The sequence below is a fragment of the Dendrobates tinctorius genome, unplaced genomic scaffold (genome assembly GCF_039654945.1).
Source record: "Dendrobates tinctorius isolate UK_male_01 unplaced genomic scaffold, ASM3965494v1 ptg000081l, whole genome shotgun sequence".
In the NCBI taxonomy this organism is placed as follows: Eukaryota; Metazoa; Chordata; class Amphibia; order Anura; family Dendrobatidae; genus Dendrobates; species Dendrobates tinctorius.
This window is the reverse complement of record NW_027361749.1, coordinates 13577794-13605217: the sequence shown is the minus strand read 5'-3', so window position 1 is coordinate 13605217 and position 27424 is coordinate 13577794. Positions and strand designations below refer to the sequence as shown.

The 27424-nt window shown below is 45.5% G+C and overlaps 1 protein-coding gene across 2 annotated transcripts in view; it reads left to right on the top strand.

Annotated features, from left to right (window-relative positions):
• The window catches only part of PRKDC (protein kinase, DNA-activated, catalytic subunit), a 503687-nt gene that overhangs the window by 48236 nt on the left and 428027 nt on the right, over positions 1–27424 (top strand). For both annotated transcript variants that reach the window (XM_073583775.1, XM_073583776.1), the window contains exons 5-7: positions 1158–1266; positions 21898–22010; positions 22894–22993. In XM_073583775.1, coding sequence (XP_073439876.1) covers positions 1158–1266; positions 21898–22010; positions 22894–22993 — 322 coding nt within the window. The remainder of the gene's footprint in view (positions 1–1157; positions 1267–21897; positions 22011–22893; positions 22994–27424) is intronic.

Genomic DNA, 27424 nt, shown 5'->3' with positions numbered 1-27424 from the left:
GAGGTCAGAAGCGGAGAATACAATAGTACCAAAATGAGAGACGGAGTACAGAGTGAGGGGACAGACCGAGTCATACACGGGACTCAAACAAGCAATGCAGTATACACGCACTCCAGGGGTCAGACACACAGTCAGAACAACAGAATAGCTAACAGGGAATCCTAGTTTGGAGTGAGTAAAAAATACCCCTCCCAGATCCAAAGAGAGGCCGGCAAAAGTTAACCCTGTGAGAACAGGACAATAACCATGTCCTAACCATAACAGTTATTAGTGTTGAGCGCAAGTGCTTTCTACTCCTTTTCGCATCGAGTGCGTCAGTGACATGCTTGAGCCCCTGTCCCGCATGTTTCGCGGCTGGTAGACGCCCCCCAAAAGATGCAGGCATCTGCGATACTCTGTACGTATCTGAGCACTCGATGCTTGAAAAAGAAAAAAAAATAATTCTAACCCGAACCACAACCCAAACCCCAACTGCAAAGAATGGAAAAAAATAATTTTCACATTTTTTTTATCTAACAAAGGGGGGGATTTGATTTACTGTTTTTTTATTGTTTTACTTTGATCACTGTGATAGGTTCTATCGCAGTGATCAAAAGGAACCAGTGGGAAATATTCCCTATTTTTGCCGGTTACCGACTGGCCGTTCTCGGCGGTCGCACTACATATGTGTCCGCTATTTTTTTTTTTTTTTTCTTTCCAGAATGATGATGCCTGGCTGGGGGACGGATCAGATTGGCCAGGGTATGGCGGGGTTACCGGGGGGTCTCATGGGGGATAATTTCTCTCTCCTCTGACAGGTATATCTTGTCAGAAGAGAGATTTGTCATTGAAACAGCGGGCAAACTTTTTCATTTTGGTGATCCAGCACCGGAAAATGCAGACTTGATCATATTTTCCAGAGATTTTTCGACTCTGGCAAGCGCTACAGCCTTATTCGTGATGAGGGAATAAGTACCCTTAGCTGCCGCCGTTTTATTTCATATCTGCGGTCGCAAAGGGTTAAAGGTGGCCAATTGCATCACTAAATACCAGGTATCATTTTTATTATTGTTTCCTTTAAGTACAAAATACCCTATAACTTGTGTGTATCTATATATTTTTTTTTTCTGTTTCTGACCATTTTATCTAAAGTAAGACCTCATTTCATGTAATTTCAGTTATTGCAACTCCTCAAGAAGTCCTACAAAATCGAGGAATTTAAAATCTTTGAAATTTTTAACAAATTTTATGGTGAACTTGGTATTAAAAGCAAATTATCAGATACAGGTAAGACATGTTACAATGTATGTAGATTTTCATAAAGTACTTTGGTAAGAACCGCAAAATAATAGACAGTATCTTCATATCGTAAAGGGATTGTCCAAAATTTGTCATTTGATGACATAAAAGTTTGGTGGTCCGACATCCGGCACTCCCATCGATCAGCTGAAAACTGCTCAGTTCCAGTCACTGCCAGAGCAAAGTACATGCGTTTCCTTGAATGGGAGATTAAAAAAACAGTAATTTGCAGGCTGCTGGGCTCTATACCATAAGCCCCTTATTTCCAGCTGCTGCTGGAGCAGTTTTCAGCTGATTAGTCTGGGTGCTAGACCTCCGCTGATCTCATATTGATGATCTCATCCATGAATAGGTGATCATTTAAAGGGAATCTATCATCAGGTTTGTCCCATATGACATTTTTTTTTTTTCTTCTGTGTTCCTCTGTTACAAAGTAATTCCCCACCTTGCCCCAGTAATAAAGATGCATTTGTTCCCTTCAGCCAACAATGAGAAAAAGCAATATATACTGCTCCAAAAATAACAGGAACACTAAAATTCCTCATCCTAGATATCACTGAAAGAAATATTCCAGTTGCAGATCTTTATTCATTACATAGTTGAATGTGTTGAGAACAATAAAGCATAAAAATGATCAATGTAAATCAAAATTAATATCCCATGGAGGTCTGGATTTGATACAATACTCAAAATGAAAGTGGAAAATCAAATTACAGGCTTATCCAACTTCAGTGGAAATGCCTCAAGACGAGGAAAGGATGCTCAGTAGTGTATGTGACCTCCACTTGCCTGTATGACCTCCCTACAATGCCTGTGCATGCTCCTGATGAGGAGGCAGATGTTCTCCTGAGTGTTCTCTCAGATTTGGGTTAATAATAATCTTTATTTTTATATAGCGCTAACATATTCCGCAGCGCTTTACAGTTTTCACACATTTAAGAATCGGTCAAATCCTGGACAGTCTATGGTGCAACGTGGTGTTTGTGGATGGAACAAGACAGGATGTGTCATATGGGCTGCTTCATGTCTGGTAAATGGGCAGGCCAGTCCATAGCATCAAAGCTTTATCTTGCAGGAACTGCTGACACACTTCAGCCACATGAGGCCTAGCATTGTCATGCATCAGAAGGAACCCAGGACCCAGTGCACCTGCACATGGTCTCTAAGTGGGTCTGAGGATCTCATCCTGGTAGCTAAAAGCAGTCGGGCTACCTCAGGTGCAGTCCTCCAAACAAATTCCTCCCCACACCATTACTGAAACACTTCCAAGCCAGTCATGCTGGAGGATGTTGCAGTTAGCGGAACGTTCTGAATGGCGTCTCCAGACTCTGTCACGTGCTCAGTGTGAACCTGCTCTCTTCTGTTCAGAACACAGGGCGCCAATATAGAATCTGCCAATCTTGGTGTCCTCTTGCAGGTGCCAATCGCATTAGCCTAAGGTTGGACCCTCATAGCATGGAGTCTGTTTCTGATAGTTTGAGCAGACACATGGATGTTATTGGCTTGCTGGAGGTCAGTTTGCAGGGCTTTGGCACTGCTACTCCTGTTCCTCCTTGCACAAAGTAAGAGGTTGCCCTCCTACTGCCCAGCCACGTCTCCTGTTGTTCTGGCCTGTCTCCTGGTGTTGAGGTAGGGCTAAATTAACCCTTCACGGTTGAGCCAGTGATTTCCAAATTAATTTACAGGGCGTTGCTAGCAACTGGGAATGACCACACGGAGACGTTGGTCTCTGTACGGGAGGATCGAGGCAGATCACTGAGCCCCTTTACTGAATCTCACATTACATAGCATTCTGCTTAATTATGCAAAGTATACAGCTACCAATAGAATCGTAATATTTAAGCCAATAGTATTGCAAGAAAATCGGAATATGTCCCCAGCTGCGTGATGTAGAATATAGAACAATAGCACATTCTTTTAGGGTCTCATCTCATATCTCATATCTTGTACAAGCTGGAACAGTCTGGTTTCATAACAGCCGTGAACTTTCATCTAGTTAAGTTACAAAATTTAACTCATAAACAACAAAATGGCATCGCAAGCACAAAAATGGAGTCTAAAGAACAAGATGTCCCGTACATATGAATACTGTACTTCACACTAGTATCTGCTCCTATCTCTGGACACTGTGCTGACAGACACAGCTGAGCTACCCTTCTTGTCACAGCTTATATTGCTGTTCCATCCGCAGTTCTGCGGTAGACACCACCTCATTTCACTGTATAGTACCTCTAAGCGTGAGAGCAACGAGAAAATGCAAAAGTGACCAAAACAGCTAAAAAGGATGAGAAATGGTCTGTGGTCACCCCTTGCAGAACCACTCCTTTATAGAGGTGGTTTTGCTAATTGCCTATAATTTCTACCTGTTCTCTGTTCCATTTGCACAACAGCTGGAAGAATCGATACACAATTGGTGTTGCTTCATAACTGGACAGGTTAATATCACAGAAGTGTGATTGACTTTTAATTACATTATGTTTAAGTGTTCCCTTTATTGTTTTGATCAGTGTGTATATATGTATGTATACGTATGTATTTCATCCATTCACAACACGAGTATATGTTTACTTGAACTGCTCTAATGAAGAATCACCTTCTGTTAGTACTACTAAGGGTGGCAGCTTATAATGTACCAGTTGCTACAAATATGCATTCTTATAGATAGATAGGTATAGAGAGAGGACCTTACACAAGATATGTAAACTCAGTACCTCCTCCAACTGGGGCTGCTCCAATGATTCTGGAAAAGAATGCATATTTGTAGTAACTGGTAACATTATCCGCTGCCACCCTTACTGGTACTAACAGGATGTCATTCTTCATTAGAGCAGTTTGACTAAACATATACTGTACTCGTGTTGTGAATGGATGAGGTACTCAAACTTGTTAATAGGGGAGCATGACATAATATGTAAGGCTTGTTTCACATTAGCGTTTTTTTGCGCAGTGCATCGTGCACATGCGTCATGCGCACCTATGTTTAACATGGCGTGCGCATGGTCTTGCGTTTGCATGCGTTTGGCTGCGTTTTTGTGCGCATGTTTTTTTTCAGGTGTGCGTCTAGACGCACCAGACGCAACCTGTTGCATTTTTGGGTCCGTCCAACCGCATTGAAAAAAAACCCCGCAAGCATTCGCTTGCTCACGGAATGCGTCGAAAACGCATTACAGTCTATGGGAACGCAGGCGTGCGCATGGACGTGCATACGCCTGCGTTTGTGTGCGCATGCGTTTTAAGAGTAAGAACGTCTACACACTGGAGAACGAATGCACATAAAAAACGCAAACACATGCAAAAACGCGTGATGCGTTTTTGCATGCGTTTCTATTGGGCACGATGCGCTGCGCAAAAAAAGCTAATATGAAATTAGCCTAAGGTGACAATTACATGGTGATGGCCATCTTTAGTCTGACTATATAATTTTGTGCTATTTTCCTTTTTTTTTTTTCTTAATTTCCTACATTAAGTTCCATCTTGGGCCTCATTCACATGTCTATGTTCAACCCCTTCATGAGCGGAGCTTTTTAAGGTTTTGCATTTTCGTTTTTCGCTCCCCTTCTCAGAGACATAACTTTTTTATTTTTCCATCAATATGGCCAATTGAGGGCTTATTTTTTGCGGGACAAGTTGTACTTTTGAACGACATCATTGGTTTTACGATGTCATGTCCTGGAAAATGGGGAAAAAAATTCCAAGTGTAGAGAAATTGTAAATAAAAAAGTGCAATCCCACACTGGCTTTTTTGCTAGGTTCAGTAAATGCAAAAATTGACCGGCCATTATGATTCTCCCGGTCATTACAAGTTCATAGACCCCAAACATGTCTAGGTTCTTTTTTGTCTAAGTGGTGAAAAAATTTCCAAAGTTTGCTAAAAAAAACAATAAAAATTGCACCATTTTCCGAGACCCGTAGCATCTCCACTTTTCATGATCTCGGGTTGTGTGAAGGCTTATTTTTTTGCACGCTGAGCTGACGTTTTTAACCCCTTCCTGACATCTGACGTACTATCCTGTCCATGGGACCCGGGCCCCTATGCCCATGGACGGGATAGTACGTCACAGCGATCAGCGGCGCTCACGGGGGGAGCGCCGCTGATCGCGGCCGGGTGTCAGCTGATTATCTCAGCTGCCACCCGGCACTATGTGTCAGGGGCGGTTCAGGACCACCCCTGGCACGTTAACCCCTGGCACACTGCGATCAAACACAATCGCAGTGTACCGGGGGTTTAGGGAAGCATCGGCAGGGAGGGGGCTCCCTCCATTCTTCCCTAAGACCCTCGCAGCAGCGCGATGTGCAGCGCTGCTGCGGGGGCCTCCTTCCCTGCAGGTCCCCGGATCCAATATGGCGGCGGGGCCTGCAGGGAGCCGGCTTCCTCACTGCCTGCAGAGCGCCGGCATGAGGAAGCCTTCTGCAGTGCCTGTATCAGATCGCTGATCTGTCACAGCACTCTGTGATGTGACAGATCAGCGATCTGACACATGACAGTGATACCCCCCCCCCCCCCCCGGGACAATCTAATAAAGTTTAAAAAAAAAAAGTGTAAAAATAATTTATAAAAAAATCGCTAAATAGGGGGCGTGGCCTGCTTGCTAATGGCACCGGTCACTTAGCTGCTGAGCTCCAGCCACTTCGACTCCTAATCGGCTCATTGCGGCTCGCCAGCGGCACCAATCTCTCTGCACACGGGGGGGGAGTGCTGCGGAGGTATCCAGGATCGTAGCATGCCAAGGGGAAAATCCCAGAAGAAGCCGTCCCCGGCGAAAGTTACAGACTTCTTCTCCAGCACGGGGCGAGGGAAAATGGCGGCAGCATCCTCCTCCACAGCTTCCTCACGCTCATCCAGGAGGGGATCCACAGCAGGCCCAGACTTGGACACAGACGCTGCAGATATACCGCTTACCAAAGGTACAATGCAGAAACAGGATTGGAAAGATATGGTGGCTGAGCTGAGGGGAGATATCACTGCCATAGGCAGCCGTACAGCACATATTGAATCTAAAATGGGGGAGCTGACAAAGTCACACAATAGCCTCATTGATGCCAATGCAGCACTGGAGGAACAAGTGCAAAAGCTCCATACCAAGGTCTTGGATTTAGAGGACAGGTCCCGCCGAAATAATATAAGAATCAGAGGAATTCCAGAGGCCATACCAGACAAGGGGCTACAGAGTTTTCTGGGCTCCTTGCTGCAGGAGCTGCTCCCAGACCTGACTGCAACTGATTTCCTGTTGGACAGAATACACAGAGTCCCTAAGCCTAAATCCCTCAGTGCTGATGTCCCTCGGGACACTTTAGCTCGCCTGCACTTTTACAAGACCAAAGAAGCCCTGCTGCAAGCCCTGAGAAAGAGACCCCCTCTGTCTGAGCAATTCCGGCACCTGTCCATTTTTCCAGATCTGTCTGCAGGAACCCTGGCAAAAAGGAGGGAATTTGCTCCTTATACCAAAGTTCTCAGGGATGAAGCTATATCCTATAGATGGGGTTTCCCTGTAAAGATCCTGCTTTTCCGAGCAGGAAATACCCACGCCTGCCATTCCCCACAGCAGTTGGCAAAGCTCCTATCCTCATGGAACTTGGCAAATCTCCCGGCCAGATCTCCAAGAGCTACAGGATCATCCCAACAGGATAAAGTGAATGAAGATTGGTCCGTCGTGTGAGTTATGTGATATGTTTGAGTCGCGGCTGAGACTTAGTTGCTACTTTTAAGGTCCGCTGGTTCTGTTCAACCAGGACCCTGAACCCCCATGGCGGTAAATTTCCACCATACCGCAGGCCCCTTTTTTGGGCTTTTTTCTTTGTGGACTGATGCTCCCTACATCAGTAATGTTAGTGATGTCAATATTGTTAGTGTTATCTCTTTCCTGCCTAACCTTCCTTTTCCCCCTGCAGCTCTAGGCAAGAGACTTTTTTTTTCATGTACAATGGTACTGAACTGTATGTCTATAAATGTTAGGGGTCTGAACTCGCCAGCCAAGAGATCCATGTTTTGGCGGGAAGTGGTTAAATCCAAATGTGATGTAATATGTGGTCAGGAGTCTCATCTCCTCCGAGGGGACTCGCACAGGTTAAATAATGCTAAATTTCCTTTCATACTGCTGTCTTGTGGAAAAAAAAAAAAAAGGCTGGAGTATTCATTTGTGTAAAAAATACTGTTGCGTTCACACTACATTCACAACATTTAGACCCTGACGGTAGATACGCCATTATTAATTGCTCCATAAATGGATCTAAGTATACTATTGCAACCGTTTACGCCCCCAACTCTGGTCAGATCAGCTTTTTGCGGAGGTTTCTTTCCAAGCTTTCATCCGTTAAAGAGAGTAAGCAAATAATCTGCGGGGATTTTAACATGGTAATGTCCAGCACTCTGGATTGCTCCAATACTGCTGTAAAGAGGAAGGAGATGAGCACAATAATTTCAGAAAGGCATCTCCATGATATATGGAGATACCAACATGCAAATGAGAGGGACTACACATTCTTCTCGCCTCGGTTCACCTCTTACAGCAGATTGGACTACTTTTTGGTTGATAGCTCACTTATTATGGATTGCTCAGATTCAAAAATTGGACTTATAGCTTGGTCGGACCACGCCCCCATATACCTGACAGTTCAGGAGCAAAACCGCGCGCCTGTTTTTGCCCGGTGGCGCATGAATGACTCCCTCCTAGCCTGTAGACAAATCTCTGAGGAGTTGCAGGCCGACCTCGCAGAGTTTTTTAACTTTAATGATAACAAGGAGGTAACAGAGGAAACGCTTTGGTCTGCACACAAGGCCTATATTAGGGGATCATTCATCAAAATTGCCACTAGGGAGAAGAGGAGGCGTCAGGCAACTTACAAAGCTCTACTGTCCCACATAGTACTTTTGGAAGCCCACAATAAATCTGCCCCAAACTTGTCGACATCTGATGAACTCAGGAAACTAAGAACACAGCTCCGCCAGGTGTTGATGGCAGACTATGAGAAAAACTTAAGATCCCTCAAACAGCGGTACTATGTGATGGGTGACAGGGCGGGTGCCTTACTAGCCAGGAGGGTTAAAAAACGAGAAATGCAAAATAAAATTGAATACCTCGTGACGGGTTCTAATGCCACAATACGCAACCCAACGGAAATAGCCAACGCATTCGCTGACTTTTACCAGTCTCTCTACAACCTTAAAAATGACCCCACTGCCCCAAAACCTACCCAAACGGCAATTAATTCCTTCTTAAACAATATTAATCTTCCTCGGTTATCTGCAGTACAGCTGGAGCAACTAAATTCCCCTTTTTCTCTGGAAGAGGTTCGCCAGGCGGTGACCACAGCCAAAAGAAATTCAGCTCCAGGCCCAGACGGCCTCACTAACTCCTATTATAGGCAATTCACTGAAACCCTGTCTCCTTTCCTCCTGAGACTTTTCTCCTCTTGGCGAGCCACAGCAGATATTTCACCAAATAATCTAGAGGCCATTATAACTACCCTGCCAAAACCAGGAAAACCCCCTATTTCACCAGGAAACTTCAGGCCAATATCCCTCCTAAACTGCGACTTAAAATTGTACGCCAAAATAATCTCAGCTAGAATACATAAAGTTCTTCCATCACTGATTTCCCCGGATCAAGTGGGGTTTGTGGCGGGGAGGCAGGCGAAAGATGGGACGAGACGTATGCTGGATCTGATTGCGGTGGCTGAGGGGAGGAAAATCCCCAGTGTATTCCTGTCCCTGGACGCAGAGAAGGCGTTCGACAGGGTGCACTGGGGATATCTGAAATCTGTTCTGGCCAAGTTTGGTTTCAAAGGCCCCATACTTAATGCCATAATGGCGCTGTACTCTAACCCTAACGCTAAAGTTCTGGCATCCGGATTTATATCTCGGAGTTTTGAATTAACCAATGGGACACGCCAGGGGTGTCCGCTCTCCCCTATCATCTATGCCCTTGCTATAGAGCCTCTGGCGCAGACTATCCGTGAATGCCCTCGGATCTCGGGGATTCGAGTGGGGAGTATAAATCATGTGGTCAGTCTATATGCAGATGACGTGATTTTATCATGCACTAATGTAGAGGTGTCCCTACAACACGTAATGGAGATCCTGTCCTCCTTCGCTCAAGTCTCGTATTACAAGCTTAATATTACCAAGTCCTTAATTTTTCCGCTCTTCTTGCCAGCCTCTACCAGAGCCACTCTTTCTCATCTTTACCCTTTCAAATGGGAAGACGAGGGAATCCCCTACCTGGGTATTATACTGGCCCCGCTACACTCCGTGATCCGGAAAAATCTGCTGACCCTGCACACCTCATTGGATAAAGAACTTACTCGCCTTTCTCTTCTCCCGCTCTCTTGGGTGGCGAGAATGCAGACTTTTAAAATGATCTGTCTCCCAAAAATTATCTACCTACTTCGGTGCCTGCCCCTAACAATTCCGCAACGGTATCTCACCAAAATTTATTCGCTAATGAGTAAATTTATATGGGCTGGGAAAAAACCTAGAATAGCCCTGAGATGTATGCATGCCCCGTTCAGTGGTGGAGGAATGGGTATTCCTAATATTCTAACATATCACAGAGCTGCTATCCTGGAACCGGCTCGAGATTGGTGGAAGAATGATTCAGACTTGAGATGGTTACAGATTGAGTACACCTGGGCACAGGCCCACTCCCCTAAACAATTCATAGACTCCCTGCTCCTAACCCCTTCGCCCCCCGGCGATCTTCTACCCACCACAGCAGCTCTAAAGAAAGCTTGGTCCTTATGGAGCAAGCCAGTGTCACAGGCTCTAGGTCCCAGCCTTCCCCTTAGATCGCTGGAAGCCTTCATTCCGAATTTGAATCTTGCCGCCTGGACACCTGGAGGTCCAATTACCCTAGCAGATCTCTATAGAGAAGGCGTCCTACTCCCGTACTCAGAAATGTGTGTTAAATTTAACCTCCCCCGACACAGTTTATTCCAGTTTTTTCAAATACGTCACTTCCTTCAGTCCGCTCCTCACCTACCGGTTCCCACAACAGCCGACCACGCCGCAATTAAAAAATTCTTTCAAAATAGCAAAATCAAAGGCCTTTCATACATCCATAACCTGCTAAACTCCCCGGAACCGGACAAACAATTGCCGTATATGCTCAAATGGGAAAAAGATCTAGCCTCTCAGCTTCCGTCGCAAGAATGGTTCGCGGCCTCAAAATGGATCCACAAATTCTCTTCATGTCTCAATCACATAGAGCAATTAAAAAAGGTTCATCTGCGGTGGTACAACTCCCCTACTAAACTGGCTTCTTTTTCCCCACATATGTCACCTTTGTGCTGGAGGGGATGCAACCACAGGGGCACCTTGTGTCATATGTGGTGGTTTTGCCCTAAGTTATCTAACTTCTGGCAGGAGGTGTTCAATCTAATCCATGAGGTTACTAGTCTCCGTCTTTCCCCAAACCCAACCTTAGCGGTGCTACACATTGGCCTAGATGGGATCCCGGATCTTTTAAAAAATATCATTTCTCACATTCTCATAGCCGGCAGGTACTGTGTGGCATACAAGTGGAGGTCGGTGAGCCCCCCTACAAAAACAGAACTAATTGAGAGGACCAACCTACACTGGCTATACGAAACCAACTTGACCCCCAATCTAGAGAAGAGAACGGTGAGACTTTAAACAATGGCATCCGTGGGCCACTTCCCTTTATGCAACGGCCCTCCCCCAGATACAGACACCTACACCATAAATAAATTGATTGTGCCTAAGAATGCCATGCATGTAGAGCTGCTTCCCCTTCCCCCTCCCCCCCCCCTCCCCGCTTCTATGTTCAAGTTGTTGTTGGAAGGGGTATTTAATGTCCCAGATTGATATTCTAATAATGGCTCGAGGTTATTCCACCTCTTGCTACTCATTGCTCCTGTTCTTGATGTTTTTGTATGAGAAGTTTGTATTTTTTCTGAAAACTCAATAAAAACCTTTATGATAAAAAAAAAAAAAAAAAAATCGCTAAATAAATAAAAAAAAAAAAATTCCCTAATAAATTCATTTTTTGGAAATAACAGAAAAAAACAATAAAAGTACACATATTTAGTATATAAAACTGTCCCATTAGTTAATCCCTGTAGCGAATCCCTTAAAAAAAAAAAAAAAACAAAGCAAAAAATAATGCTTTATTATCATCATACTGGCGAACAAAAAGTGCAATAATGTGCGATCAAAAAGACGGATAGAAATAACCATGGTACCGCTGAAAACGTCATCTTGTCCCGCAAAAAACGAGCCACCACACAGCGTCATCAGCGAATAAATAAGAAGTTATAGCTCACAGAATAAAGCGATGCAAAAATAATAATTTTTTATATAAAATTGTTTTCATTGCATAAAAGTGTCAAAACATAAAAAATGACATAAATGAGGTATCTCTGTAATCGTACTGACCCGAAGATTAAAGCCGCTTTATCAATTTTACCGTACGCACGCAGAACAGTGTAAACGCACCCCCCAAAAGAAATTCTTGAAATGCTGGTTTTTGTTCATTCTGCGTCCCAAAAATCGGAATAAAAAGCAATCAAAAAATGTCACGTGCCCGAAAATGGTACCAATAAAAATGTGAACTCGTTAGGCAAAAAATAAGACCTCACATGACTCGGTAGGTCAAAATATGGAAAAATTATAGGTCTCAAAATGTGGTGATGCAAAAACTATTTTTACAATAAAAAGCGTATTTTAGCGTATGACAGCTGCCAAACATAAAAACCGCCATAAATAGTAAATCAAACCCCCCATTATCACCCCCTTAGTTAGGGAAAAATAATACAATTTTAAAAAAATGTATGCATTTCCATTTTCCCGTTAGGGCTAGGGTTAGGGCTGAGATTAGGGTTAGGGGTGTGTTGGGGTTAGGGTTGGAGTTAGAATTGGGGGGTTTCCACTGTTTGGGCACATCAGGTGCTCTCCAAACGCAACATGGCGTCTGATCTCAATTCCAGCCAATTCTGCGTTGAAAAAGTCAAATGGTGCTCCTTCCCTTCCAAGCTCTCCCATGCGCCCAAACAGTGCTTCACCCCCACATATGGGGTATCAGCCTACTCAGGACAAATTGCAAAACAACTTTTGGGGTCCAATTTCTCCTGTTACCCTTAGGAAAATAAAAAATTGGGGGCAAAAATATCAAAATTTTCAAAAAAATTCCTGTGAAGCACCTGAAGGGTTAATAAACTTCTTGAATGTGGTTTTCAGCACCTTGAGGGGTGCAGTTTTTAGAATGGTGTCACTTTTGAGTATTTTCTATCATATAGACTCCTCAAAGTGACTTCAAATGTGAAGTGGTCCGTAAAAATAAAATGGTGTTGTAAAAATGAGAAATCGCTGGTTAACTTTTAAGGCCTCTTTCACACATCAGTTTTTTGCCTTCAGGTGCGATCCAGCTTTTTTTTGTAAAACCGGATCCGGCAAAATGCAATGCCGGATCCGGTTTTTCCCCATTGACTTGCATTAGCGCCGGATCGTGCCGGATGGCATTGCGTTTCATCCGTTTTTTGCCGGATCCGGCAACTTGTCTCATTCCGGCGTCTGGAAAAAACGTCTACTGTAACGTTTTTTGTCTCCGGCGAAAAAGCCGGAAGCGCCGGATCCGGCGCTTCCAGCTTTTTGCTACAATGAAAGTCTATGGGCGCTGGAATGCGCCGGATCCAGAAAAAGACGGATCCAGCCACCGGATCCGGTTTTTTTAAGTCTGCGCATGCTCAGATCCAATTGGCCAGCCGCCAGGAACAGAGACGGATCCAGCAAAAAACCGGATCCGTTTCTACAGTTCTCCAAAATTTATGCCGGATCCGTTTTTTCTAAAAAAAGCCGGATCCTGCCTGACGGCAAAAAACTGATGTGTGAAAGTAGCCTTACCCTTATAACTTCCTAACAAAAAAACATTGTGGTTCCAAAATTGTGCTGATGTAAAGTAAATATGTGGGAAATGTTACTTAAGTTTTTTGTGTGACATATCTCTGTTATTTAAGGGCATAAAAATTCAAAGTTGGAAAATTTCCGTTTTTTTCACAAATAAATGCAAGTTATATCAATGAAATTTTACCACTTACGTGAAGTACAATATGTCACAAGAAAACAGTGTCAAAATCACCGGGATCCATGGAAGCGTTTCAGAGTTATTAACTCATAAAGGGATAGTGGTCAGAATTGTAAAAATTGGCCCGGTCATGAACATGCAAACCACCTTTGGGGGTAAAGGGGTTAATGATACATTTGTGCAGATATGTTCTTTTGATCTCCCGCTATTGCATTTTAAAGCAATGTCACGGCAACCCAAAAAATGTAATTCTGGCGTGTAGATTTTTTCTCGCTGCACCGTTTAGCGATCAGGTTATTTTTTTTTTTTTTTTATTGATTGGGTGATTCTGAACATGGCGATACCAAATATGTGTATTTTTGATTTTATTTTGTTTTATTTTGAATGGCGCGAAAGGGGGTGATTTAAACTTTAATTTTTTTTTATTTTTTTTTATATTTTTAAAACTTTTTTTTTTTACTTTTGGCATGCTTCAATAGCATGGGAGGCTAGAAGCTGCCACAACTTGATTAAATCTGCTACATAGAGGCGATGCTCAGATCGCCTCTATGTAGCAGAATTACTGCATTGCTATCATAGCAATCCTGCATCAACAACCATAGAGGTCTCAAGGAGATCTCTGGTTGTTATGCCGATCACGTGACGGTGGCCAGCGGTTCGTGTATTTCCGGCCCAATGGCCGGACGCACGCGTTAAATTTTGCTGTCAGCGTTTGACAGCAGCATTTAACAGGTTAATAACCGCAGGTGGATCGCGAGTCCGCACCTATTGTGGGCAGATGTCAGCTGTTCAAAATAGCTGATATGTCTCACTGCCGGAGCTGGAAAAAAGGGACATGTGAACAGCAGCATAGATTATAATGGGTACATGTTGTATCCGTGAAAAAAAAAAAACAACAAAAAAACGGCTACAACATGTACATGCAAAACGGATATCTGAATGAGGCCTTAAGAGCAGGACACCAAACCATGCCGCTCACTGAGCCGTCACGTGACGGACGGCATTTGCTTTATTTTGTTCAGCAATTTTCAAAGCCTGTGGTGGAACTTTCTGTGTAGATGTGAATGGATTGAATTTTGGATCCATTCACATGTAGACTTGCCCCTCAACTTCAAAAATTCTCTGTGGGTAAAAGTTTGAAAAAAAAGCAGCTATATTTACCAACAAAACTACAGTACTACAGAATGCAGCAGCCCCAGGATAAAGGCAGAGGGCGCGCCGGGGCGAAATGCTGATGAAACCACCACTCCCACCCCTACCAAATCATGGAGGGCGGAGGGTCACCAGGCATGAAAAATGCACACTGATTGTGTTAACCAATCCTTGTGCACTACATGTGTGTGACTGGCGCCCTATACCAGCCGTATCCATGTGCATCTTATACTAGGCAGCTGCCCCCATGGATTGGTAGGTTGCCTTTTTCTGCTATGCTCTTTGCATTTTCTGTCGTTTGCTGTGTTTTGTTTATGGGTGAAAAAGTTGAAAAAACTTGCAGAACACAAATATCTGCTGTCTCTTCTATGATAGCTGACCCGCTGTCTCTTCTATGATGGCTGACCCGCTGTCTCTTCTATGATAGCTGAACCCTGTCTCTTCTATGATAGCTGACCCACTGTTTCTTCTATGATGGCTGACCCGCTGTCTCTTCTCTGATGGCTGACCCGCTGTCTCTTCTCTGATGGCTGACCCGCTGTCTCTTCTCTGATGGCTGACCCGCTGTCTCTTCTCTGATGGCTGACCTGCTGTCTCTTCTATAATAGCTGACCCGCTGTCTCTTCTATAATAGCTGACCCGCTGTCTCTTCTATGATAGCTGACCCGCTGTCTCTTCTATGATGGCTGACCCGCTGTCTCTTCTACTATGGCTGACCCCGCTGTCTCTTCTATGATAGCTGGCCCCCTGTCTCTTCTACGATAGCTGACCTGCTGTATTTTCTATAGCTGACCCGCTGTCTCTTCTATAATAGCTGACCCCGTCTCTTCTATGATAGCTGACTCCCTGTCTCTTCTTTGATAGCTGACCCGCTGTCTCTTCTATGATAGCTGACCTGCTGTATTTTCTATAGCTGACCCGCTGTCTCTTCTATAATAGCTGACCCCGTCTCTTCTATGATAGCTGACCCCCTGTCTCTTCTATGATAGCTGACCCGCTGTCTCATCTATGATGGCTGACCCGCTGTCTCTTCTATGATGGCTGACCCGCTGTCTCTTCTCTGATGGCTGAACCGCTGTCTCTTCTATGATGGCTGAACCCCTGTCTCTTCTGTGATGGCTGACCCGCTGTCTCTTCTCTGATGGCTGAACCGCTGTCTCTTCTATGATGGCTGACCCGCTGTCTCTTCTATGATGGCTGACCAGCTGTCTCTTCTATGATGGCTGACCCGCTGTCTCTTCTATAATAGCTGACCCCCTGTCTCTTCTATGATAGCTGACCCCCTGTCTCTTCTATGATAGCTGACCCGCTGTCTCTTCTATGATGGCTGACCCGCTGTCTCTTCTGTGATGGCTGACCCGCTGTCTCTTCTCTGATAGCTGACCCGCTGTCTCTTCTATGATGGCTGACCCGCTGTCTCTTCTATGATGGCTGACCTGCTGTCTCTTCTATGATAGCTGACCCGCTGTCTCTTCTATGATAGCTGACCCGCTGTCTCTTCTATGATAGCTGACCCGCTGTCTCTTCTGTGATAGCTGACCCGCTGTCTCTTCTATGATAGCTGACCCGCTGTCTCTTCTATGAAACCTGACCCCCTGTCTCTTCTATGATAGCTGACCCGCTATCTCTTCTATGATAGCTGACCCGCTGTCTCTTCTATGATAGCTGACCCGCTGTCTCTTCTATGATAGCTGACCCGCTGTCTCTTTGATAGCTGACCCGCTGTCTCCTCTATGATAGCTGACCCGCTGTCTTTCCTGTGATAGCTGACCCTCTGTCTCGTCTATGATAGCTGACCCACTGTCTCTTCTATGATGGCTGACCCGCTGTCTCTTCTGTGATAGCTGACCCCCTGTCTCTTCTATGATTGCTGACCCGCTGTCTCTTCTATGATAGCTGACCCACTGTCTCTTCTATGATGGCTGACCCGCTGTCTCTTCTGTGATAGCTGACCCCCTGTCTCTTCTATGATTGCTGACCCGCTGTCTTTTCTATGATAGCTGACCCGCTGTCTTTTCTATGATAGCTGACCCGCTGTCTCTTCTATGATAGCTGACCCGCTGTCTTTCCTGTGAAAGCTGACCCGCTGTCTCTTCTATGATAGCTGACCCGCTGTATTTTCTATAGCTGACCCGCTGTCTCTTCAATGATAGCTGACCCGCTGTCTCTTCTTTGATAGCTGACCTGCTGTCTCTTCAATGATAGTTGACCCGCTGTCTCTTCAATGATAGCTGACCCACTGTCTCTTCTATGATAGCTGACCCGCTGTCTCTTCTCTGATAGCTGACCCGCTGTCTCTTCTGTGATAGCTGGCCTGCTGTCTCTTCTCTGATAGCTGACCCGCTGTCTCTTCTATGATAGCTGACCCGCTGTCTGTTCTCTGATAGCTGACCCGCTGTCTGTTCTCTGATAGCTGACCCGCTGTCTCTTCTCTGATAGCTGACCCGCTGTCTCTTCTCTGATAGCTGACCCGCTGTCTCTTCTCTGATAGCTGACCCGCTGTCTCTTCTCTGATAGCTGACCCGCTGTCTCTTCTCTGATAGCTGACCCGCTGTCTCTTCTCTGATAGCTGACCCGCTGTCTCTTCTCTGATAGCTGACCCGCTGTCTCTTCTATGATAGCTGACCCGCTGTCTCTTCTATGATAGCTGACCCGCTCTCTCTTCTATGATAGCTGACCCGCTGTCTCTTCTATGATAGCTGACCCGCTCTCTCTTCTATGATAGCTGGCCCGCTGTCTCTTCTCTGATAGCTGACCCGCTGTCTCTTCTCTGATAGCTGACCCGCTGTCTCTTCTCTGATAGCTGACCCGCTGTCTCTTCTCTGATAGCTGACCCGCTGTCTCTTCTCTGATAGCTGACCCGCTGTCTCTTCTCTGATAGCTGACCCGCTGTCTCTTTTGTGATAGCTGACCCGCTGTCTCTTCTCTGATAGCTGACCCGCTGTCTCTTCTCTGATAGCTGACCCGCTGTCTCTTCTCTGATAGCTGACCCGCTGTCTCTTCTGATAGCTGACCCGCTGTCTCTTCTCTGATAGCTGACCCGCTGTCTCTTCTCTGATAGCTGACCCGCTGTCTCTTCTATGATAGCTGACCCGCTGTCTCTTCTCTGATGGCTGACCCGCTGTCTCTTCTCTGATGGCTGACCCGCTGTCTCTTCTCTGATGGCTGACCTGCTGTCTCTTCTATAATAGCTGACCCGCTGTCTCTTCTATAATAGCTGACCCGCTGTCTCTTCTATGATAGCTGACCCGCTGTCTCTTCTATGATAGCTGACCCGCTGTCTCTTCTATGATGGCTGACCCGCTGTCTCTTCTACTATGGCTGACCCCGCTGTCTCTTCTATGATAGCTGGCCCCCTGTCTCTTCTACGATAGCTGACCTGCTGTATTTTCTATAGCTGACCCGCTGTCTCTTCTATAATAGCTGACCCCGTCTCTTCTATGATAGCTGACTCCCTGTCTCTTCTTTGATAGCTGACCCGCTGTCTCTTCTATGATAGCTGACCTGCTGTATTTTCTATAGCTGACCCGCTGTCTCTTCTATAATAGCTGACCCCGTCTCTTCTATGATAGCTGACCCCCTGTCTCTTCTATGATAGCTGACCCGCTGTCTCATCTATGATGGCTGACCCGCTGTCTCTTCTATGATGGCTGACCCGCTGTCTCTTCTCTGATGGCTGAACCGCTGTCTCTTCTGTGATGGCTGACCCGCTGTCTCTTCTCTGATGGCTGAACCGCTGTCTCTTCTCTGATGGCTGACCCGCTGTCTCTTCTATGATGGCTGACCAGCTGTCTCTTCTATGATGGCTGACCCACTGTCTCTTCTATAATAGCTGACCCCCTGTCTCTTCTATGATAGCTGACCCCCTGTCTCTTCTATGATAGCTGACCCGCTGTCTCTTCTATGATGGCTGACCCGCTGTCTCTTCTGTGATGGCTGACCCGCTGTCTCTTCTCTGATAGCTGACCCGCTGTCTCTTCTATGATGGCTGACCCGCTGTCTCTTCTATGATGGCTGACCTGCTGTCTCTTCTATGATAGCTGACCCGCTGTCTCTTCTATGATAGCTGACCCGCTGTCTCTTCTATGATAGCTGACCCGCTGTCTCTTCTGTGATAGCTGACCCGCTGTCTCTTCTATGATAGCTGACCCGCTGTCTCTTCTATGAAACCTGACCCCCTGTCTCTTCTATGATAGCTGACCCGCTATCTCTTCTATGATAGCTGACCCGCTGTCTCTTCTATGATAGCTGACCCGCTGTCTCTTCTATGATAGCTGACCCGCTGTCTCTTTGATAGCTGACCCGCTGTCTCCTCTATGATAGCTGACCCGCTGTCTTTCCTGTGATAGCTGACCCTCTGTCTCGTCTATGATAGCTGACCCACTGTCTCTTCTATGATGGCTGACCCGCTGTCTCTTCTGTGATAGCTGACCCCCTGTCTCTTCTATGATTGCTGACCCGCTGTCTCTTCTATGATAGCTGACCCGCTGTCTCTTTGATAGCTGACCCGCTGTCTCCTCTATGATAGCTGACCCGCTGTCTTTCCTGTGATAGCTGACCCTCTGTCTCGTCTATGATAGCTGACCCACTGTCTCTTCTATGATGGCTGACCCGCTGTCTCTTCTGTGATAGCTGACCCCCTGTCTCTTCTATGATTGCTGACCCGCTGTCTCTTCTATGATAGCTGACCCACTGTTTCTTCTATGATGGCTGACCCGCTGTCTCTTCTGTGATAGCTGACCCCCTGTCTCTTCTATGATTGCTGACCCGCTGTCTCTTCTGTGATAGCTGACCCGCTGTCTCTTCTATGATAGCTGACCCGCTGTCTCTTCTATGAAACCTGACCCCCTGTCTCTTCTATGATAGCTGACCCGCTATCTCTTCTATGATAGCTGACCCGCTGTCTCTTCTATGATAGCTGACCCGCTGTCTCTTCTATGATAGCTGACCCGCTGTCTCTTTGATAGCTGACCCGCTGTCTCCTCTATGATAGCTGACCCGCTGTCTTTCCTGTGATAGCTGACCCTCTGTCTCGTCTATGATAGCTGACCCACTGTCTCTTCTATGATGGCTGACCCGCTGTCTCTTCTGTGATAGCTGACCCCCTGTCTCTTCTATGATTGCTGACCCGCTGTCTCTTCTATGATAGCTGACCCACTGTTTCTTCTATGATGGCTGACCCGCTGTCTCTTCTGTGATAGCTGACCCCCTGTCTCTTCTATGATTGCTGACCCGCTGTCTTTTCTATGATAGCTGACCCGCTGTCTTTTCTATGATAGCTGACCCGCTGTCTCTTCTATGATAGCTGACCCGCTGTCTTTCCTGTGAAAGCTGACCCGCTGTCTCTTCTATGATAGCTGACCCGCTGTATTTTCTATAGCTGACCCGCTGTCTCTTCAATGATAGCTGACCCGCTGCCTCATCTATAATAGCTGACCCGCTGTCTCTTCTTTGATAGCTGACCTGCTGTCTCTTCAATGATAGTTGACCCGCTGTCTCTTCAATGATAGCTGACCCACTGTCTCTTCTATGATAGCTGACCCGCTGTCTCTTCTCTGATAGCTGACCCGCTGTCTCTTCTGTGATAGCTGGCCTGCTGTCTCTTCTCTGATAGCTGACCCGCTGTCTCTTCTCTGATAGCTGACCCGCTGTCTCTTCTATGATAGCTGACCCGCTGTCTGTTCTCTGATAGCTGACCCGCTGTCTGTTCTCTGATAGCTGACCCGCTGTCTGTTCTCTGATAGCTGACCCGCTGTCTCTTCTCTGATAGCTGACCCGCTGTCTCTTCTCTGATAGCTGACCCGCTGTCTCTTCTCTGATAGCTGACCCGCTGTCTCTTCTCTGATAGCTGACCCGCTGTCTCTTCTCTGATAGCTGACCCGCTGTCTCTTCTCTGATAGCTGACCCGCTGTCTCTTCTCTGATAGCTGACCCGCTGTCTCTTCTCTGATAGCTGACCCGCTGTCTCTTCTATGATAGCTGACCCGCTCTCTCTTCTATGATAGCTGACCCGCTCTCTCTTCTATGATAGCTGACCCGCTGTCTCTTCTATGATAGCTGGCCCGCTGTCTCTTCTCTGATAGCTGACCCGCTGTCTCTTCTCTGATAGCTGACCCGCTGTCTCTTCTATGATAGCTGACCCGCTCTCTCTTCTCTGATAGCTGACCCGCTCTCTCTTCTCTGATAGCTGACCCGCTGTCTCTTCTCTGATAGCTGACCCGCTGTCTCTTCTCTGATAGCTGACCCGCTGTCTCTTTTGTGATAGCTGACCCGCTGTCTCTTCTCTGATAGCTGACCCGCTGTCTCTTCTCTGATAGCTGACCCGCTGTCTCTTCTGATAGCTGACCCGCTGTCTCTTCTCTGATAGCTGACCCGCTGTCTCTTCTCTGATAGCTGACCCGCTGTCTCTTCTATGATAGCTGACCCGCTGTCTCTTCTATGATAGCTGACCCGCTGTCTCTTCTATGATAGCTGACCCGCTGTCTCTTCTATGATAGCTGACCCGCTGTCTCTTCTATGATGGCTGACCCGCTGTCTCTTCTATGATAGCTGACCCGCTGTCTCTTCTATGATAGCTGACCCGCTGTCTCTTCTATGATAGCTGACCCGCTCTCTCTTCTATGATAGCTGGCCCGCTGTCTCTTCTATGATAGCTGACCCGCTGTCTCTTCTATGATAGCTGACCCGCTGTCTCTTCTATGATAGCTGGCCCGCTGTCTTTCCTGTGAAGTAGTGGTCTTGTTTCAGTCTTACGTTTCTGTTTCTGCATTCATAGTCAGTCATATGACTCCGGGCTTTCTTGCACACTAATGGCTATACCCCGGTATCATTCACATGCTGTCATTGATGCCTGTGAGAATGCGTTGCCTAGTTTATCAAAAACAGAAACTGATTTGGTTGGAGGAAGGCCTGTTTCACACTTCAGTTTTTTTGTGTCAGTTAAAATCCGCCAAAATGGCAGAAAGCGGATCCGTTGCTAACTGATGTGAACGGATGCCACCGCCCGTTTTTTTGAGAGAGATTTTTTTTTTTTTTCCAGGCGCCAGAACAGACTTAAACGTTACATGCTCCATTCGGGCATGTCAGCGGACGGCAAAATTTTGGCCGATCTGCAAAAAAACGGATGGCCATCCGTCAAGATCCGCCGGTAATGCAACTCAATGGGAAAAAAACGGATCCGCCAAACAAAATAGCGGATCCGTTTTTTTTGCAAAACGGCGGATCTTGACTGATGGACAAAAACTGAAGTGTGAAACAGGTCGAAGACCTACAAGTTGTTCCTCTTGTTTGTGGTACAGTATATGCTATACCACATACATTTACCACTGACAAGGTGCGCTGATGAAACTGCTATTTTCAAAGTTGGCCTTTTATTGCTGTAATCTTTAGTCAATGTGATATTTTGTCTTCTAATCTTGTGTGTTCTGTAGTTTTAGAAAAAGTTTATGAGCTACTGGGAATTCTGGGCGAAGTGCAACCTAGTGATATGCTGAACAATTCAGAGAAACTCTATCGAGCCTATCTGGGAGAATTAAAAGGACAGGTACTGGTATAAACACTTTCCAATATTCATATTAAGAGTTTGTGCACAGTTTCATCCATGTTTCTTTTCCCCAAGGGATCTAAAAACATTATAGAGGGATTCTAATGGGGCGTTTTTTCTGCCGCTTGTCCCTGCTGTCCTGCATACATACACTTTATATGTACACTGTATTTGTGAACATTTGCTCAGACAACTCCTTTCATTGGGGAATGTCTTGTGATGCCTTAGAGGTTGGACCTTTTGATAGTTCAGCCTGCAGTTTGAATATTGATATGCCGGTAATTTTAATATTTTGATATGCCTTGTGATGTTGGTGAGGCCTGACAAAGAAAGCAGTGCACTTTCAAAACCTGTTGGGGAAAAAAACTTTTTTTTTTAATATAGGTGGTGACTTTTACTCTGTTGGATTCACCATGCTATAACTGAGGTTTGGGTGCAGCTTGGTCCGCAGTCTTATCATGTATACAAACACTGTAGTATATTTCAGAAGAAGAATAACTCGGCACCCCCAAAGTGCAAAATTTTAATTTTAATGCTGTCCAAAATAATACAGATGTTTTTGGTCCACATATCTGGACCCTCATCGGATGGATTACAGATATATGGAAAATGAGCTGGAGAAGCGGCAGCCTAAGGCGCTGGTGTAGCTGTAACGTCTGTCCCAGGGGAATATCTGTGCTATTGGAGTTATTCTTCTGATGAATGTGTGTGGGACCCTCCTCGAGCGCCAGATTAGAAGACCGTATAGCTTCTGTACAGGATATTTGAACAGCTTATCAAATGGTTATATTTTGGTCAAGTGATCACCAATCCATTTTGATATATGATATATATTTTCTGTATTGAAGTATTTCATTTTTCCTTTTTTACTGCTTCTTTCTAGATGACGTCATCTACAAGGCAGCCCAAGTTTTCAGTGGTAGCTGGATGTTTGAGAGGGTTATCGGCACTCTTGATTAACTTTACAAAATCTGTAGAGGAAGGTATGGCACCACTTAGAGATTACAAGGCATGTTTTTTTTTTTTTTTGTTCTTTTTAAGAACTCCTTTTTATTGAATTTTCAGAAATGAAGTTACAGATTTAGAAAAAGACACAACCCAAAGTAGATGCACTCAATAGATATCAAATCAACATAGAAAACTGCCATCAGCAATGGATGAACTCAACACCAAACGGGTCACATCTTATAACTGAACATAGCTAATGACACAGAAAAAAAAGATTGTGTGTGGGGGGGGTGGAATTAGGGAGCAATTCTAACTCAGCATGAGCTTCCTAAACTAGTTTTCATAGCTGTGTACATTAACAATCTCTTTGTACCCAATATGTGTCCAAAAGAGATCAGACTCCATCAGAGTGCTCGACTGTGTTATTTAATAGGGGTGTAAGGTATTCCATGTTTCCTACATCTTGTGTCTGTGCGTATAATTCATTTATTTTATGTAAGTGGATCAACCTCCATTTACATGATGTCAGACATCTAGCAAAAGTGGCCATGTGTAGTAGGAGCTGTTTTGGATTAATGACTTTTCTGAAATGGTAGAATATTTAGGAGATAACATTTGGGATCCAGGGATATCTGAAGGCCAGTGACCTTAAGGGTGTGTGCACACGTAAGCGGTTTTTTAAGTGTTTTTACTGGCAAAAACGCTTAGCATCCCATTCATTTTAATGAATTCCGCACTTTTTGTGCATATTGATGCGTTTTTGTTCCGCGAAAAAAAAAAAACGCATTGCGGTAAAAAATGCAGCTTGCTCATTAATTTAGTGGAAAAATCCGCATTTCTAACTATATTCTATGAGACTGGGGATGCTCCGGAAAAAAACGCATAAAAAACGTGCAATAATCGCGCGGAAAAAAACGTGCATTTCCTGTGAAGGAGTCCGGTTTTTAGTTAGGAATTTTCTGCATATGTGGGTACATAGCCTAAAGATAAGAGTCTTAACAACTTCCCAAGAACTATGAAGTCTTGCACATGACAAGAGCAAGTAGGGGTAAGTCACCTCCAGTATTACCACACCTCCAACAGCAATTAGGAATGCTAGAGTTAAGTTTATGTAATAGGGAAGGAGTATGGTACTAGAGCATAAGTAGCTTAAATTGGTTTTCTCAATATGCGAAGCATGTGGAGGTCTTCGCTGAGTTTCTCCATATCTGCTGTACGAGGCTAAAGGGATTCACCCAGAAAACTTTGTCGTGTTGTTTTAACAAGCAGCACAGATTTTCTCTGTTGCTTTATTGGAGGACACAGGAAACCATGGGTGTTTGCAGCATCCAGAGGAGGCTGACACTATGCATAAAAAAATTAGCTCCTCAGCACAGTACATCCACCAACTGGCACCAAGTAAATCAGTTTAACTTAGTGTCAATAGGAGGCAGACATTAGTCTTTCACTAGACCCACATTTACCTCGGTTTTAGGTAACGTCCCCCCCCCTTTTTTTTTCAGAGGTTGCCCTTTTCTAACCCTTGGAGGGACTATGTGAACAGTCACTCTGTTTTCCCACGTAGAGACATAGTACGGGGTGGACTGACACCCCGTATCCTTATTTGTCTGTTCGGCAGGACCCCAGCCTCTAACATACTCCTGCCCGCTTGCCCACCAGAGCCAGATGGCGTCAGGAGACAGTCATTCTGAATTTGAGGATTAGACATCTGTTACATTTGAGACCTGTTCAGGGATGAAGCAGTACCTCCTTTTTCCACAGGTTTTCCCCACAGGTTTTCTGAGATTGGTCATCAGAAGATTATTTATCAGAGGTGATAACAGGGTCTACAAGATCTGATGTTCCCACAGGATCCACTAGACTGGTGCTCTTTTTATTTGCTATCAATGTACATGTTTGTTGGGCTCTCTATAAGGAGTTGTGTGTACTGGTCATTAGGCCCTCTTTTCTCCTGTTTGTTTCCATGCCACTCCCTTCCTGTTCCGGCCTCTTTTTTTACTCAAAGCCTTGGCTTCTGTGTGGCCTAGCCGCGGTCCTTGGCTTCACCCACTCAGTCCTCCTTGTTGAACAGGCTTTTCTCCCACCTGCAGCGGACATGCCCCCTCTCCTTCTGTGGCACGGGAAACTGTGTGTCCTTTGCTCTCAGGAGAACCGCGTCTTCCTCCCTGTGTCGCCATTTTCCGGCACCAGATTCAGCATCACAAGAGCCTCTCCAGCCAGTATTTCAGAATCTCATTATTGCAGAACCCCTGGATTAGCTTGCACGACCTCAGCTTTCCTGTGGGTAAGCTATGCTCTGCAGACTGACACTCTCCTTAGCATAAGCCCTTTTTCTGTCCCCTAACCTCTGGAATTTGTTAGTGAGCTTACCTCTCATCATGTCTAATTCTAAAGAAACGTGTTCTCGTCCTCCGGCCTCTGCTACTGTTGTTACACTTTGTTTTTTTTCTTCCTGTAAATGCAGGATTGCAGCAATAACAATTTCTCTGTCCTTAATGCCCAGGAGTCATTCACCATTCCCGGAAAGAGTGTCCCCCCTTTTCCCAGAGTGGGCGTGTTCTCTTTTTCAATACGTTGCAAAGCTAACCAAGGTGTTCCAAACCCTAATAGCCGTGCTTGACCAGATTGCCTGTTACTCCCTCCGCCCATGGTGGCGGTTCCCATAACCCTTGCTTACATCCTTCTACGGATACCAGATATCCTTATACGGATACCGGATATCCTTCTACGGATACCGGATATCCTTCTACGGATGCCGGATATCCTTTTACGGATGCCTGATATCCTTCTACAGATACCAGCAATGGCCGTAAGAGGGCTAGGCAGTAGAATCGCTCCAGTTACTCTTCTCACTCCCCTTCGCCACCTGGCCCCTCTGGATTGGTGGCTTATTCCTAGCTGTCCTCCCCAGATGCATGAGCGGTATCGAGTCAGACTCGGGTTCCGAAGCTAAGTCTAACCTGGACTCTGACCAGGTCTCTAACATTATAATACACTATAGGAACAGAGAAGCGCAAATAGGGTCTTATCCGATGATACTTTTAAAATAAGAAATCCACTCACCTGCTATAGGAGAGATCAAGCATATGAGATTAGTAGTCAGCTGCTACACGTCCAATGGTCAAACAAGGGACCGCCGATAAATCAAATCCTGTGGAACTTATTTTTGGACTTCCATGCGCTGCTTGACATAATACACTATTGCAGTTATAATTGAAGATTAATAATTTATTCCCAACGCGTTTCGATGTAAGAATAAATTATTAATCTTCAATTATAACTGCAATAGTGTATTATGTCAAGCAGCGCATGGAAGTCCAAAAATAAGTTCCACAGGATTTGACAGGTCTCTAACATGGGAGACGTGGTGGAGAATCTTATTGTAGTGGTCAACCAGTCCCTTGATATTACGGATGCTCCATCATAGTCATCCGATCAGCTAGTGTCCTTTGCTCCCGATAAGGAATTTGAGGGAGTCATTTCAAGAGAAAGGGAAACTCTGACCAGCTTCTTCCAGAGAGGGTATCTGCTCGGTATTTTGTATCCGTTTGCTTCATGTTTCCAGAATCTCCACCAACACGGTCCTTTCCCTTTAAGAACGTGTCATTGCTTAAGGACCCCAATGACATACTCGTGGAGTAGTTTGCCAAGTCAGCCTTTGAAGCGGCAGGTTCCTCCTTATGCCCTGCTTTTGCCACCACGTGGGTGTCAAAGTCCATATTTGCATGGGCTAAGCATCAAGGAATCCTTGCGGGAGATGCACTTGACGAGTTAGCCAAATTTGCAGACCAGATCTCACAAGCAGGAAAATAAGTAGTGGATTCTGCCTCTTCTGCAGCTCAAGTGTCTATTAATGTAGTGACTGTCCACAAAACCATATGGCTAAAGTCATGGCAGATGGAATTGTCCTCCAGGGAGTCTCTGCCCTGTCTGTCATTCCAAGGAGCACGACTGTTTGGAAGCAGACTAAACCAGATCATAATGGAAGCCACCGGGGGAAAGACATCTCTTCTTCCTCAGGCTAAATCTCGGAGCCTTTGATCACCCCCCAGCATAAATTTCATCCCTTTCATCCGTTTTGCTGTTTTTTGCCTGTGGAGGATTCTTCCAGTCAGTAGAGGCTGCGGGCACTACAGGAAAGGAGGCCTTACTTTAAGCCGACTCCCTCCTGACGCCCCTGCAATGTGCAAGGCAGATCCGCCAGGAGCAGACCTAGCAGATGCTCCTCCGCATGACTCCTGTTCTTCAGGGACGGCTGGCTTGCCTTTGTCAAGGACGCCTGGGTCAAAGAGGTGGTATCGTCAGGATACAAAATAGAGTTAATTTCACGGCCCCGAGACTGTTTCTTCGAATCCTGCCCCTCAAGGGATCCCTCCCTGGTTTCTAGTTTCTTTGCAGCCATTTTCTCGCTCCTCCGAACAGGCATCATCATTCCTTTTTAACCTTAGGAACATTTTATAGGTTTC